The following is a 16,158-nucleotide window of genomic DNA, read 5'->3' on the forward strand; positions in this document are numbered from 1 at the left end:
AGGAGGTGAGAGGGAAGAATTAGGCCAGAGGCTTTCTGGAGCACTTTGTACCTATGTGACAGTTACCTGCTAAAAGGTGATCTGTAGTTTTATTCTAGTATTTCCTAGACTGATCTCAGTGAAAGCATTGAGGGCAGCATTGCTTTGGGGGGACCTTAGTGATCATGCAGCTGCTACAATTCTCAAGTGAAGATACAGAGACTTCCTGATTTCTCAGTTCTGTTTTTGACTGGGTTAATGGAAGTGGTTTTCCAACTGAGTGATTGGTATTTCGGTGGTGTATGTTAGAAAAGCTATTAGTAAAAACCTATCCAGTAAGGTCATATATTTGTTAATTTGGAGAGTGAGTGTTAGACTAGGAACATGTTAGAAGACAGTGGCTTTCCAGTGTTACATACCAAGGGACCTGTAATATCATAGGTGCTCAAAATAAATGTTGAATTACATTTGCAAATTCCCTCTCCAAAAGAAATGTCAGTGGATAACAGTGATAGTAGCTAATATTTGAGTGTACCTAGTGCCTGGATCCTAGTAACTAGTACTGGATCCTTCACACAGACTACAGTTGTCCCTGGTATCTACAGGTAATTGATTGCAAACCTTGCCCCCCACCTCCAATCTGAGAGTGATCAGGGGCTTTGCATAAAAAGGTACAATATTTGAATATAACATGTCACATCTTCTTGTAAACTTTAGATTACTTATAATACCTAATACAGTATAAAGGTTATGTAAATAGTTGCTATACTATGTAGTTCAGGAAATAATGCCGAGGGAAAAAAGCTTGTATATGTTTAGTACGGATGCAACTTTTTTTTCTCCAGACATCTGAAGTTGCAGAACATGTATATACAGGGGCTGGCTGTACTTTATCTAATGGTTGCAGCCGTCTTTAGAGGTTGGCATTGCTGTTCTTTTTTACACAGGAGGATGCTGAGTCACAGCGAGGTTAAATAATTTCCCGAGTGGAAGCTAGGGTTCAGCTTCCAGTCAGTCTGAAGTTGTGCCATCGTATTCCATTTGTTGAAAATGCTGAAATTAAAAATAGTTTAAAAATATTTGAATAATTAATTGCAATAATATGCTAAGTTACAATGTATGTGCTATTTTCTGAAGGATATTAAAATATTCAGTTATATTACCCCAAAGTAAAATGGTTATTAAAGAATTTTATTTTCTTTACCTGATTTACCAAATGGAGTAAGGCGAGCATATAAATTATGTAAACTAAAAAGGAAATGGGTGTGCTATTAATAATTGGGTGGTGACAACAGCAGTAAACTGCACTGTCCTGACAACTAAGTTATGCTATCACCCTGCTGATTGTTGTTTGTCTTACATGCATTTTTCACACAAAAAATATTAACACAGTTATTCACATTTTTGACTTATAGGGGGATTTCTCAATGTCAATGTAAGTGAAGTCAGTTTTGATGAAATTCATCAACTCTTCTCCAAGGATTTAGATATTGAGCCAGGAGGTCACTGGAGGCCTAAAGATTGTAAACCCAGATGGAAGGTGAGGCACATTTTTTCATAAGTGAGTTCTTACTATGCCTTTGAGGAAAAAATGCTTGACTCAAGATGTAGAGTGAAATACCTTTGAATCTTGTTGAATTTAAGGATGAAAATGTGTATAATCTAATGCATACGTATTTACAGGCTGAATGAGATTCATGGTGCACTTGTGAAGACTGTAAGTACTTTCTCATGCGTCTACAAACTATATGCTCACGCATCCAGTCTCCTGGAGTTCCTGGTTAAAAAATATGCACCTTGAATTTGGTTTGGGAAACAGATTTTTTTATTCTGTAGTAAGAGAGGCTATGATTCTTTTGTTTCCTGTGTGTGTCCCTGATGAATATTGATACCCCATGCAGAGCCCCACCAATTTCTGGAACCATGAGAACTCATTAGAGTATATTATTATCTTGATTTTTAGTTGGGGTTGGCATTGGCATTTTCAAGCTCTGTTTCTGAGTCCAGTAATTCTGAAGTGGCTGCTTGGAGGTCACGGCAGGCCCGCTGTTTCAGAAGGTGGAGCACAAGCCTTTGATGTTTTTGATGTGTCAGTTCTATTCAGTGTATAGTTTGGAAAACTAAGTGGGTGGGTCTGCCTCTGCTGCTTAAAAAAAAAAAAAAAAGGAAAATGTAATTTAAATCAGAGTTACTGTCACTACTGTGAAATTGGGTAGGTGCATATTCACGTAATGTTTGAGTGAAAATGGCATTTACTTAATTCTAATGGAAACCACAAATGATTATATCAAATGCTATATCCTAAGGATTGTGTTGTAACCTAATCTGAAAGCAGTTTTCAGTTTCTCTTTTAAAATACTGGTATTCTAACATATTAGTATGTTAGTGCCAACAAAACCATTACTGATAAAAAGGACCATTATTTGCTATAAAACTAATGGAAAAGAGCCTCTGAAATCATTGATCTTGAACTCTGTGTGTCTGAGGCTGCGTATAACTTATCCCCAGTGCAGAGCGCATTGTCTTGTACACGGTAAGCACCTCACATAATTTTGTTGAGTTGACTTTATGAGACAAATAAATGACTTTTGGCCTTGTTGCAAATGATAAATAGATGTTCAGCTTTCTCATTGCTTCAGACAAGCTGTGAAGCTGCATAAATGGCTTTCAGTACAAATTTTAGCAAACTTCCCATTTCATAATTGCCTTATGCTGTTTCCCAGAGTACATTCAATAAATGAATCTTCTCATAGTTCTAGACGGATCTTCCTCACGTTTGCATCTGTATAAAATAGGGCTCAATTTACATAATTTCAGTTTTTTAAAAATCTTTATTATGTGGGTGGTATGTTGAATGCTAAAGGAAGAAAAATAGTCATAAAGGCTGTGGGGTGTGTGGAGGTTGTTACTCATATACTTGTATACATTTTGAGGGGACTTCAGAAAGCTCAAGGAAAAGTGAAGAGGTATTTTGGTGCAAAATATTTTTGAAAAGTATTTTTTTCATAATGTACTTTTTTTTTAAACTTTTGAAGACCTCATATACTTTGATTTCAAAATATTTTCACACTAAATTAAACTTTTTTTTTTTTTTGACAGGCAGAGTGGACAGTAAGAGAGAGAGAGACAGAAAGGTCTTCCTTTTGCCATTGGTTCACCCTCCAATGGCCGCCACGGCTGGCGCACTGTGGCCAGCGCACCGTGCTGATCTGATGGCAGGAGCCAGGTACTTCTCCTGGTCTCCCATGGGGTGCAGGGCCCAAGGACTTGGGCCATCCTCCACTGCACTCCCTGGCCACAGCAGAGAGCTGGCCTGGAAGAGGGGCAACCGGGACAGAATCCGGTGCCCCAACTGAGACTAGAACCTGGTGTGCCGGCGCCGCAAGCGGAGGATTAGCCTAGTGAGCCGTGGCGCTGGCTAAATTAAACATCTTTTAATTCCATTTTTCCATGAGCTTTTTGAAGTACAGTTGCATGTAGAACATACCCCTCAGGTGGATACACAGTAGCATACTAGTAGAATAATTTGGTTTTTGAAAACTTTGTATTCTTACCCTTTTTTAACAGTTTATATCAGACAGCCTTAAAATTGTATAATTTGTTTCCTCCTTATTTTCTGGGAGATAGTATATAGCACACGAGTAGCTCCTACTTAGAAGTATTTGTAGAGTATAAACTTCTTGTGAAACAGTAGGTTATAGTATTGCAAGGAGTTCCCAGGAGAAAACTAATTCAGGGATTTTTACATTGGCTTGTTTTATGTAAGAACTGTATGAAACCGCTCTTACTTCAGCTTTTAGCAAACCTTCTCAGAGTCTTTAATTTTTTTTTAAAGATTTATTTATTTACTTGAAAGTCAGAGTTACACAGAGAGAAGGAGAGGCGGAAAGAGAAGAAGAGAGATCTTCCATCCGATGGTTCACTCCCCAATTGGCCACAACGGCTAGAGCTGCACCGATCCCAACCAGGAGCCAGGAGCTTCCTCCGGGTCTCCCACGTGGGTGCAGGGGACCGAGGACTTGGGCCATCTCCTCCTGCTTTCCTAGGCCATAGCAGAGAGCTGGATTGGAAGTGGAGCAGCTGGGTCTTGAACCAGTGCCCATATGGATGCTGGCACTTCGGGCCAGGGTGTTAACCTGCTGCACCACAGCACCAGCCCTGAGTCTTTAGTTCTGAGCTATGGAACTAACAGTATGAGGGAAATTTTGGAGAGCCTTCAGAAGTGAGCTGCACTTGCTGTATTTAATTAGATAATTTACCCCCATGCCCCGCTCTTTGTGTTTACAGTCTAATTATGTGTCATTTTAGTATTTTTTCTTTAAGATTTATTTATTTATTTGAAAGAGTTACAGAGAGGCAGAGACAGAGAGAAAGGTCTTCCATCTGCTGGTTCACTCCCCAGATGGCTGCAACAGCTGGAGCTGTGCTGATCCCAAGGCAGGAACCAGGAGCTTCCTCCGGGTCTCCCACATGGGTGCAGGGGCCATCTTGCACTGATTTTCCAGGCTGTAGCAGAGATCTGGATCGGAAGTGAAGCAGCCAGGACTCGAACTGGCGCCCATATGGGATGCTGGCATTGCAGGTAGCAGCTTTAACATCTGTGTCACAGTGCTGGCCCCTTTAGTATTTTTATTAACACAGTTTGAACACAGTTGACAAAGAAAAAAGAAATAAGTAGATTTATGTTAAATATCTGCCAATAACTTGATTAATATTCAAGGCTTTTTTTTATTTAAAAAAATACCAAGTTAATTGATGACCAGCTAATTAGAACCTGAGATCTTTTCCTGAATTTTTTAGGTTTGAATAGAAGATTTCAGCACAGGTTGGACACCATAATAAATGAGCTTATTTTTAAAAGGGAGGTTGGGAGGGGGTAAGGTAAGGTAAGGTAAGGTAATGCTTTGCAGGTCATTACTGGTGACACCACATCTCCATCCAGGTTCAGGTGTAGGGTTTGAACCACTAGCCTTACTAAAGCATACAGGCTCATCCAATCAGGCAGCTGCTTGATGCTGTTACTACTCCAGCCTTCAGTTACGTTTCCAGTCCTAGGTTCCTCAGTGAAGTGTCCTAGCCACTTGTTCCAGAACTGCCTGAGATTGTTGGACTTAGTCCTCAGGTGTTCTGATTCTGTCGATGGGAAAGAACAGGAACCCATGTTTTTTATCAAGTGTCTCTACTCTGAGAATTGTTCCTGTAGGTAAGGGGAGGAAAGAGGGAGAGAAAGATGGAACTTCAAGCCCTGTAGGAGAATGAGGGCATGATAGAAACTGCTTCCTTCGGTTGGAGTCAGTGACAGATAGCTAGATGCTACTGTGAAAGTAGCCATATCCAAAGCTGTGTCACTTAGGGACACTGTAGCTGATGGGGTGCTTTGAGTTCGAAAGTGAGACAGAAATGTAGGTAGGCAATTGAAGTGGTAAGCATTTTTCTTGATTGTCTCCTCATGGTATGTGTAGGAGAAAATAAGCAATGAAAGAATTGGTGCATAAATTCAGATTTTGAAGAGGGTGATTTTGTGTGAGGAGAGATTCAGGAAGATGGAGTGTTGATTTTTCAGAGGATAATGACCAGATGTTCTAACTCCACTAGAGATATATTAACAAGGGAGTGGCTCAGATAGCAAATTAGGGCATGTACAAGAATGTCCTAAAATGAAGACTATTAAACCTCAAAATAAATGATTACAGAACATTGAACTTGTCTTTTCCTAGGCAATAAACTTTTAAACTATTAAGAATGTCATTCTGTAGTCATAGTACCATGCACAGTGAATTTTTAAGATACTATTTAGCTTTATTCTAATAAAAATTGTGCTTTAGACATATCACTCATAATCTTTGATAACATCTCAATAAAATTTAGACATTTGCTGTTACAATGTGATTTCATCTTGTTTGAATTTTCCAAGACACTGGCAGTTATTTTTCTCTTGCAACATTCTCAGTTTCCTTATTCAAGTGAAAAAATATTCTTGACATTTTAAATGCTTCATTGAAGAAAGTATTGTATTAGGGTCTATGATTTTGCCTTGGTTTATCCTTATATGGTCAATGCATCATTCAGCCTAATTGTACTTAATTAATACAGACTGTCTTTAATATGGATGCTGCAGCAATTTAATAGCTTTAGATATCTATAATTTGGCTTAACTGCTATTATAGCCCATTTGCTTTATGTCATAGGCTGCCAACTTGTGGTCAGATGCAAAACCAGGAAGGGAAACTGAACCCTTACTTTGCTAGAAGTTGTCGCACTGATACACTGCAGGACACGGGGATGGTAGGGTGTGCACTTGCCACCCAGCTCCTCTCTGTCCTCTCACCTTTCATCATTCTCCTATATTGAGTAAGCCTAGGATTTTCTGAACTGGTTTGGCAGCTATATTGATTTGGAAATTCCTTGAATGCGATAACGGTTGATAGTGAAGCCCATCAATAAGTCCCCAATCAGTAGGGATGTCCTGCGGTAGTGGTAGTGGTCACTGTGTTGCAGGTTGAGGGGAAGTCCTGGATGTTGAGACTGTGTTGCTGTGGAGGCCTCATGGTCCTCAGACATGTGAACCAAGTGATACTTTGCGGGCAAATTAAATAGGTCTGAAGTAGTAGCAATGGCAGAGGCTTAGTTCCCACAATTCACCAAATATGAAATAACTATTATGAATATGAAAAAAAGTTAGCGTCAGAGCAGACATTTGTTTCTTATTTTGAAAAAACTGAAAGAGTCCTCCTATTCACTGGTTCACTCCCCAAATGCTTGCCAGGGCTAAAACTAGAAGCCAAGAACTCAGTCCAGGTCCCCCACATGACTGGCAGGAACCCAGGGACTTGAGGTATCACAGAGTATACATTAGCAGTAAACTGTAATCAGGAACAGAGAAGGGACTTGAACCCTGGGCATTCCAATATGTGGTGCAAGTGTGTTACATCTAGGCTAAATGCCCATCCCTGTTCTGTTTTTAAATAAAGCATTTAATAATTAGCACACTTCTCTCGTGGTAATGTGCAATTCACAGGTAAGTATTATTTGCTGTTGATAATATCTGTTGTCATATCTTGGTTTTAAAAATATTTGGTCGAAAACTGAAGTATTCTCAATTCTTTGTATTTATACATTCATTAATAAAGTTTATTTAGTGTAAATTTTAATAAATCTTGATGTTCTTACATAATTTTATAATCAGTTTGCTTTGTATTTAAAAATCCTTATTATAGAGACAGAAGTATTTTAGATATAGTTTTACTGTTATATTCTTTGAAAATTCAGTGATTTTGGAATTTATGATCTGTAGAAAACAGATTTAATTTCTGACAAAATTCACAATTATGATAAGGTCAGATTAGCTCAGAAATTGTCAAGAAAATTAATTTAAAAATCACTTTAGCTTTTTCAAGGGTAAACCCTGAATTGTAAGAAGAACTTGTATGACAAAGTTTGGGTCCAGGAAATAGAGGATTTGAGTAAGTGATGATTGATAATTATTCTCATCACTTTTTTTATAGATAGTATATTTTAGTCTTCAGTTTGAGAGTTCCAATAAGTGGTTGTTTCATCATATAAAAAACTTTGTACTGAGAAATAATTTCATTTCCATAAATAGGTTTTAGTTTTACTTCTTGGATGAGAACAAAAATTTGTCTGCACAGCTTACTTGATGATCCTTCTTATTATAAGTCTTCCACAACTTCATTATCAGTTTCATTTTAAACTGAACATTATCCTACCCCTGAAATAAATTTATAAAGTACATCAAGAACTTGTGTATACTGATGAACACTGTAATATTATCAGATTTCATGTATATTCCATGATACTCTTTCATATGACTGAGTTCCTTTAGTAGGTTCTTGCTGGAACCCTGTGTATGAAGATTTTGGTTTTTGCTATGTTTCTCAAAATATCTGCAAATCAGACTCTGTGTAGGATGGTAAATACTCAAGGAAACCTCTTCTAAATTCAATTTAAAATCCCGAAAGTTGTTTGTGATCTATTTAAAACCTGGAAATCACTCTTGACAATCCTGTTCCTTGCTCTTCATATGTAATCTGTAACCAGATCACTTTACCTCTTAAATGTCTTAAAAAATCCATATGCTTCTCTTCTTTTCCACCTCACTTTAGTTTAAGCTCCCATTGCCTCTTGCTTGCATTTCCCAACCAGCTCTTCCCTAAATCCATTTTGGTCTATTCTAGTCTACTCTCCATATTACCCCTGCAGAAATCTTTGTAATCACCAAATCTGATTTCTCTTTAAAAATATTTCAGTAGTTTCCCATGCATGATGTTCACAGGATAAAGGCCACAATCCTCAGAACAACCTTCAGGGCCCATTTATACCTCCCCACATCCCAAGGCCAACGCAGTACATCTCTGGTGAGAATATTCAAAAGGGTTTGACATTAAGACCATCAGGAGTTCTCAAGCAACAGTTTTTACCTTTGCGTGCAGGATTTGTTTCTGTGTTGACTTACATGTGGCTTTTTTGTTTTAAAGGTGGCAGTTCTCATTCCTTTTCGTAATCGCCATGAACATCTTCCAATTTTTTTCTTGCACCTGATTCCCATGCTCCAGAAACAGCGCCTGGAATTTGCCTTTTATGTCATTGAACAGGTGAGAATATTTTTCAAAATGATCACCAAGTCCACTATAAAGAAAATAAGAAAACAAACTTATTGGGGAAGCATTGAGACAAAAGAGGAGATAGATCTGATACTTCCTGCCCTTAATGCTCACAGCAGCTTCTGCGGCTGGGATGGGATTGCTGTCTAGGTCTCCTACACGGTGGCAGGGACCTAATGATTTGAGCCATCACTGTGGCCTCCCAGGGTCGGTTCTAGCAGGAAGCTGAAGTCAGAAGCCAGAGCAGGGTGTTGAATCCACGCACTCTAGTGTGGGACACAGGCATCTTAAGCAGTGCCTTAACCACCCTCCCTAGAACTTAAGCTCTTAGTTTGACTAAAACAATTAGCTTAAGACTAATTAGGAAACTCTGATGCTTGGTTTCATAGTTGGGTAAATTTATATTTTGTATTGAGTCTTTTTTTTCTGGTAATAATTTTCTGATAGTAGTTAAGTGAGTTGATCAGCTGTTATGTTTGCCATTAGTATGATAGCCCTTGGTACATCTTAATGACACACTAAACATTAAATTGTCGCACTATAATTTTTAAAATAAGTGTACAGCTGGTATTTACCTTACAGGATTAAATATTCCTGTGGCTTTAGGAGTGTGTGTTTGTATATTTTCATTAGGCTTGCTTTATTCCTGAAAACTTCTTATAGTTTCATTTAATTGAAGAACAGCTTATTTTTCAATCTAGACTATATGGGAGCATTGAGACTCAATACCCCATCCTTACAACTGGTGTGCTTTGGAGTGCAACTCAAAGTCCTACTCTCAGTTATATGGAAGCATGTAAAATCCCCTGAGTTACATTCCAGTGTTTACTTTTGAAAGGGTGGTGCAGGTTATGATCCACGGTTAACTGCAGAAAATGAAGGGCTTTTTAAAAAAATATACAATTGAATATAAATAATACATTTTTGTTTGCAAGAGAGAGAGGTATCTCCCATATGCAGGTTCAGCCTTCAGAAGCCTGCAACAGCCAGGGCTAGATCCAGGAGCATAATCCAGGTCTCCTTAGGTGGCAGGGACTAAATCACTGCTTCTTCCAATACCTGCATTGGCAGGAAGCTGGAACTAGGAAGCAGAGCTGGAAATGAACCCAGGTACACTGATGTGGGAAACAGGTGTCTTAGTCTGGCATCTTATTCTCTAGGCCAAATGCCTGTGTCCATATGTAATTCTTGATTGAAAAGCTCCTTGTACTAAGGGTAATTGCTGGCTAGCTTTGAAAATTAATATTGGATCAACCTCATTAGGCAATCAGAGATATCTGAATGAGACCCTGGTGGTAGTGCTGGAAAAAAAAACTAGGAGTTGTATACTAGTGTGAACATACTTTTCAAAATTTTTGTTTTCAAAGTCATCTCTTGACTTTAAGATTTTATTTCTTTAAAGGTAGAGTTAGAGAGGGAGAGATAGAGACCTTTCATGTGCTGATTCACTCTCAACATGCTGCAACAGCGAGGGTGGGGCCAGGCTGTCAGGAGCCAGAGGCTTCTTTCTGGTCTCCCTTGTGGGTACAGGGCCTCAAACACTTGCCCTCTTCTGCTACTTTCCCAGATGCACTAGCAGGGAGCTCGATGGGAAGTGGAGCAGCCAGGCCTCGAACTGGTGACCATATGGGATGCTAGTCTCACATTTCTTTATTGAGGCATTGGTTGATGGACCTCTGGGTTGATCCCATATCTTGGCTACTGTGAATTAAGCTGCAATAAAATAAACATAGGGTACAGATAACTTTCATATGCTGATTTCATTTGGGTAAATTCCCAGGAGGAGGATGGCTGGTTTTACATAGATCTATTTTCAGATTTCTGAGGAATCGCCACACTGTTTTCCACAATGGCTGTACTACATTCCCACCAGCAGTGGATTAGGGCACCTTTTTCTTGACATCTTTGTCAGCATTTGTTAAATTTCTGTATCAGAGCTATTCTGACTGGGGTGATGTGAAAACTCATTGTGATTTTGATTTGCATTACCCTGATGGTTAGTGATCCTGAGGGTGTTTTCATGTCTCTGCTTGCCATTTGAATTTCCTCTTTTGAAAAATGCCTGTTCAAGTCCTTTGCCCATTTCTTAACTGGATTGTTTGTTGTTGAGTTTCATTAGCTATTTATAGATTCTGGATATTAATCCTTTAACAGTTGCATAGTTTGCAGATATTTTCACCCATTCTGTCAGTTACCTCTTCACTTTGCTGAGTATTTTCTTTGCACTGCAGAAGCTTCTGAGCTTGATGTAATCACATTTGTCTATTTTTGCTTTGATTGCCTGTGCCTCTGTGGTCTTTTCTGAGAAGTCTTTGCCTATGCCAATGTCTTGCAGAGTTTTCCTCATTATTGGCCTTTAGTAGTTTGGTGTTATCAGGTCATAGATTTAGGTCCTTGATCTATTTTGAGTTGATTTTTGTATAAGGTGTGAGTTTGGAGTTTGCACACAGAGATCCAGTTTTCCCAGCAGCATTTGTTGAAGAGACTGCTCTCCAGGGATTAGATTTTGGCTCCTTTGTCAAAGATTAGATGGTTGTAGATATGTGGATTGATTTCTGGGGTTTCAGTTCTGTTCCATTGGTTTATTGTTTTTGTGCTGGTACCAGGCTGTTTTGATAATAACTGCCCTATAATATGTCTTGAAATGTGGTATTGTAATGCTTCTGGCTTTTTGTTATTTAAGATTGATTTAACTATTTGGGGGTCTCTGTATTTCCATATGAATTTTGGCATCATTTTTTCCTAGATCTGAGAATTTCATTGGTATTGGGATTGCATTGAATTTATAAATTGCTTTCAGTTGTATGGACATTGATAATTTTTCCAGTCCATGTGAATGGAAGATTTTTCTATTTATGTGTTTCTTTTTAATGTTTTGTAATTTTCATTGTAGAGGTCTTTCAACTTCTTGGTTATACTCATTCCAAGGTGTTTACATTTTTTGTAGCTATTTTGAATAGGACTGATCTTACAAGTTCTTTCTCAGCCATGGCATTGTCTATATACACCAAGGTTGTTGATTTTATATCCTGCAACTTTACCAAACTCTCTAAGTTCCAGGAGTCTCTTAGTGGAGTCTTTTGGTTCCCTTCTATATATAGTTACTCATCTGGAAACAGATTATTTGACTTCCTTCTTTCCAATTAATATCCCTTTATTTTTCTTGCCTAATGGCTCTGGATAAAACTTCCAGTACTATACTGAATAGCAGTAGTCAGTGTGGGCATCCTGGTCCGGTTCTGGATTTTAGTAGATATGCTTCCAACTTTTCCCATTCTGTAAGATGCTGGCTGTGGGTTGGTCATAAATTGCCTTGGTTGTACTGAGGAATGTTCTTTCCATACCCACTTTTCTAATGGTTTTCATCATAAAAGAGTATTGTATTTTATCAAATGCTTTCTCTGCATCTATTGAAATAATCAATTTTTTTTCTGCAGTTTGTTAATGTGGTGTATCACATTGATTTGCGAATGTTGAACCATCCCTATATACCAGGGATGAATCCCACTTGGTCCGGGTGAAGGATGTTTCTGTTGTCTTGGTGGATTCAATTAGCTAGTATTTTTGCACCTATGCTCATCAGTGATATTGGTTTGTAGTTTTTGTTGTATTTTTTTTCTGGTTTTGGAATTCAGGTGATGCTGGCCTCATAAAAGGAGTTTGGGAGGATTTCTTCCCTTTCAGTTATCTTGAATAGCTTGACAAGAATTGAATTAGTTCTTGAAAAATTGACCTTTTAAAATCTGATAACAGGCCGGCGCTGCGGCTCACTAGGCTAATCCTCCACCTTGTGGCGCCGGCACACCGGGTTCTAGTCCTGGTCGGGGCGCCGGATTCTGTCCCGGTTGCCCCTCTTCCAGGCCAGCTCTCTGCTGTGGCCCGGGAGTGCAGTGGAGGATGGCCCAAGTGCTTGGGCCCTGCACCCCATGGGAGACCAGGAGAAGCACCTGGCTCCTGCCTTCGGATCAGCGCAGTGCGCCGGCCGTGGCGGCCATTTGGAGGGTGAACCAACGGCAAAGGAAGACCTTTTTGTCTCTCTCACTGTCCACTCTGTCAAAAAAAAAAAATCTGATAACAAAAATTTTTATCTACTGTCTTATAGCTTTCTAGGTCACTTTTATCAATTGCTAGTTTGCCATTTTTGAAATGTGTTGGGAGACAAATTACCCAGTTTTAAAGGCATATTCTCCTGAGAGGTCAGCAGCACCGATTGATTTTGTGAATGTAATGAAGAAGTCTTAACAGTGTGACTAGGACCCATATTTTTATGTTCAAACCTCTTAAGACTGGGTCTCAGCATTGATCAGTATGAAATAGGAGAGTAATTTTTCTGTTGGATGAATGCCCAGAGAAGTGCTAAGCAGTTGAAGAGCAACTCAGAAATCCTGGTTCAATATGGAGGATTACATGTGGGTTTACCTCTTCTTTCCAAAGTCCTAAAATGAGAAAATATCTTATTAATCGACAAGGACAGCAGGAGAGTTCACCTGCTGGCAGTGCCGAAGCAGAGGGGGCGTGGCAGCCCGAGCAGGGCAGGGGATGTTCAGACCCGATGGTGAAGGATGGGGTCCGTTTGCTGGACAACCCCCGAGAATCTCAGCACTTGAAAGCTGGCCTAGGAAACAGGCTGAAACGCTGGACAAAACCAGAGAGAGTGTTTTATAATCTAGCTTTTTAACAGCCAAATCCTCAGGTCCTTGTCTTTGCGTGTATTACCAGGCAGTCACTCTGTTGTAGAAAAGGGAAAATTTATCCTGTGAAGACAGTTTGCCAGAGCAGCTTCTGACTCTGGTCACACAGCTGTGCTGTGGGGTTTGAGGACCAGGGGATTAAATTATCCTGGTGTCTGACCCAGGGGACTCTCGGGCCTTTTCCCTGTCTGGCTTTTTGAAGCCAGCAGTCCGGTGTGAACCCCTCAACCCCCTAAAGGTGGCAGAACGTGAGTGAGATCTTCCTTAGAGAAACAGATTAGCCTCAGGGAGGAGATCCAGATCTAGTATTTGGAGGTCTCCAGAGGAAGAGGCCCATTCCTCACTTACCACACCCCTCTGCAGCCCGCTTTCCTTCATGCACAAAGGGGTTCATGCAGTGAACAAACCTGATGAGGCCTCCTCCAGTTTGGGGAGGGAACAGATGGTAAATAATTGCACAGTATGTCAGGTAGCGCTCAGGACCAGGGCAGAGACACGGTCAAGGCCTCTCTGGGGCGAGATCAGAGCCGAACAGCCTTGAATGATGCCGAGGAGCAAGTCATGCTGGTGTGGAGGGAGTGTGCTCCAGGCGGGCAGAGGACTGAGTGTCGCCAGAACAGCAGGTGGAGGCGGCCGCTGGGGAGGAAACTGGAGAAATGGGGCGAGGAGCAAGTACTAAAGGACGGGGCCCACTGGAGGGTTTTCACTGGAGGAATGATAGTCTGGCAGCAGTGGGACAGGGCATGATCCAAGCGTGCAGCTGTCCAGGTAGGAGATGCTGATACTGGCAGGCTGCTGTCCCAGTGGAGGAGGTAGGTTTAAATGTGGTGTGATTTGCTGGTGAGTTGGATAGGAGACATGAGTAACGGAGGTCAAGGATTGTTGCCACATTTTGGTCTGGAACAGGAAGGGCACTGCCCTTGTGAGAGCTGCGCACTTTTGGACACTGGGTGAGGTATGTACCTTTTGTCTAATCTGTTTTGATTATCTGTGTTCGAGTCAAGAGTGGTTTGACACGCCCCCTGTTTACTTATCGGGAGAGTCCCTCAGCTTTTTAGTGTCTTCTCACACGTGAATATGTAGTCAGGGATCTCCAATTTTTTTTTTTTTAAAATGACTTTTAAGACTGACTTATTTTGAAACTCAAGTTACAGAGAGGGAGACACAGATCTGCTGGTTAACTCCCCGGGTGGCTGCATCAGCCAGACCGAAGCCAGGAGCTTTATCCAGGTCTCCCACGTGGGTGGCAGGGGCCCAAACACTTGGGCCCTCTTCTGCTTTTCCAGGCATATTAGCAGGGAGTTGGATCAGAAGTGGAACAGCCTGGACATGACCCGGAACGTAGGTGACAGCTTAACCCACTGTGCCATAGCGCCAGCCCCACGGATCCCCAGGTTTTGAAGGAAGGCTCCACAAGAGATGACAAAGGGGGCAGGGAGAGTATAGAAAAGAGACAGAGGGAACAAAGGAAATCTTTTAAACAAAAACAAAAAAATACTCTCAGTGGATCTGGACTATGAGTTAACAAAGAACAGAGAATAAGAAAGTTCTTGGGGCTGGTGCTGCGATGTAGCACGTAAAAGCCACTGCCTGCAGTGCCAGCATCCCAGATGGGTGCTGGTTCGAGATCTGGCTGCTCGTTCGAGATCTGGCTGCTCCACTTCCAATCCAGCTCTCTGCTATGGACTGGGAAAGCAGAAGATCGATCTCTCTCCTTTTCTGACAGGCAGAGCAGTGAGAGAGACAGAGAGAAAGGTCTTCCTTTTCCGTTGGTTCACCCTCCAAGTGGCTGCTATGGCCAGTGTGTTGCGGCCGGCGCGCTCGCCGATCTGAAGCCAGGAGCCAGGTGTTACCTCCTGGTTTCCCATGAGGGTGCAGGGCCCAAAGACCTGGGCCATCCTCCACTGCACTCCCAGGCCATAGCAGAGAGCTGGACTGGAAGAGAGGCAACTGGGACAGAATCCGGCGCCCCAACAGGGACTAGAACCTGGGGCGCCGGCGTCGCAAGCCTCCTCTCGATTTCTCTCCTCCCTGCCTCTGCCTAACTCTGCCTTTCAAATAAATAAATCTTAAAAAATAAATGTAGATGCACTATAGAAGTATATTTTGAAGTTTTAGAATACAAGATATTAAATGGTTATACTAGGGAAAATGAAAAATGATTATGAATCAAAAGTATGAATGTTTCTAGTAATACTTAACAGCTGGAAGATTCTGAAATCATGTCTTTAAAATTCTAGGGAAAAGTAATTTTAAAAATTGAGAGGAGGGGGCTGGTGCCGCAGCTCAATAGGCTAATCCTCCACCTGTGGCACCAGCACACAGGGTTCTAGTCCCGGTCGGGGTGCCTGATTCTGTCTCGGTTGCCCCTCTTCCAGGCCAGCTCTCTGCTGTGGCCCAGAAGTGCAGTGGAGGAGGGCCCAGGTCCTTGGGCCCTGCACCCGCATGGGAGACCAGGAGAAGCACCTGGCTCCTGGCTTCAGATCAGTGTGGTGCACCAGCCACAGTGGCCATTCGAGGCGTGAACCAATGGAAAAGGAAGACCTTTCTCTCACTGAAATAGAGAGGAGGAACAACACAGAGAACACCTCCAGTTGCTGTGAAAGCCGGTGAATTTGGGAGCTAGAAACTCAATCCAGTACTCCCACGTGGTAACAAGGACCTAACTACCTGAGCCATCCCCTGTGGTCTCTCAGGGTACACATTATTCAAGTCCCAGCTCCACTCCCAATTGAAGCTTCTTGCTAATTGGGAGTGGAGCTGGGACTTGAACCCACAAGCCCTGATGGGGCATGCAGATGTTACAGGATACAGATGTCCCAGCTGGTGGCTTAACCACTAGGCCAAATGTCTGCCCCTAGGTTAAA

At 41.3% G+C, this 16,158-nt stretch overlaps 1 protein-coding gene across 2 annotated transcripts in view; it reads left to right on the forward strand.

Moving 5' to 3' along the window:
• Positions 1–16,158, forward strand: part of B4GALT6 (beta-1,4-galactosyltransferase 6) — a 68,069-nt gene that overhangs the window by 45,282 nt on the left and 6,629 nt on the right. For both annotated transcript variants that reach the window (XM_002713488.5, XM_070050354.1), the window contains exons 4-5: positions 1,395–1,519; positions 8,475–8,591. In XM_002713488.5, coding sequence (XP_002713534.1) covers positions 1,395–1,519; positions 8,475–8,591 — 242 coding nt within the window. The remainder of the gene's footprint in view (positions 1–1,394; positions 1,520–8,474; positions 8,592–16,158) is intronic.

Source organism: Oryctolagus cuniculus, chromosome 10 (genome assembly GCF_964237555.1).
Source record: "Oryctolagus cuniculus chromosome 10, mOryCun1.1, whole genome shotgun sequence".
Taxonomy (NCBI): domain Eukaryota; kingdom Metazoa; phylum Chordata; class Mammalia; order Lagomorpha; family Leporidae; genus Oryctolagus; species Oryctolagus cuniculus.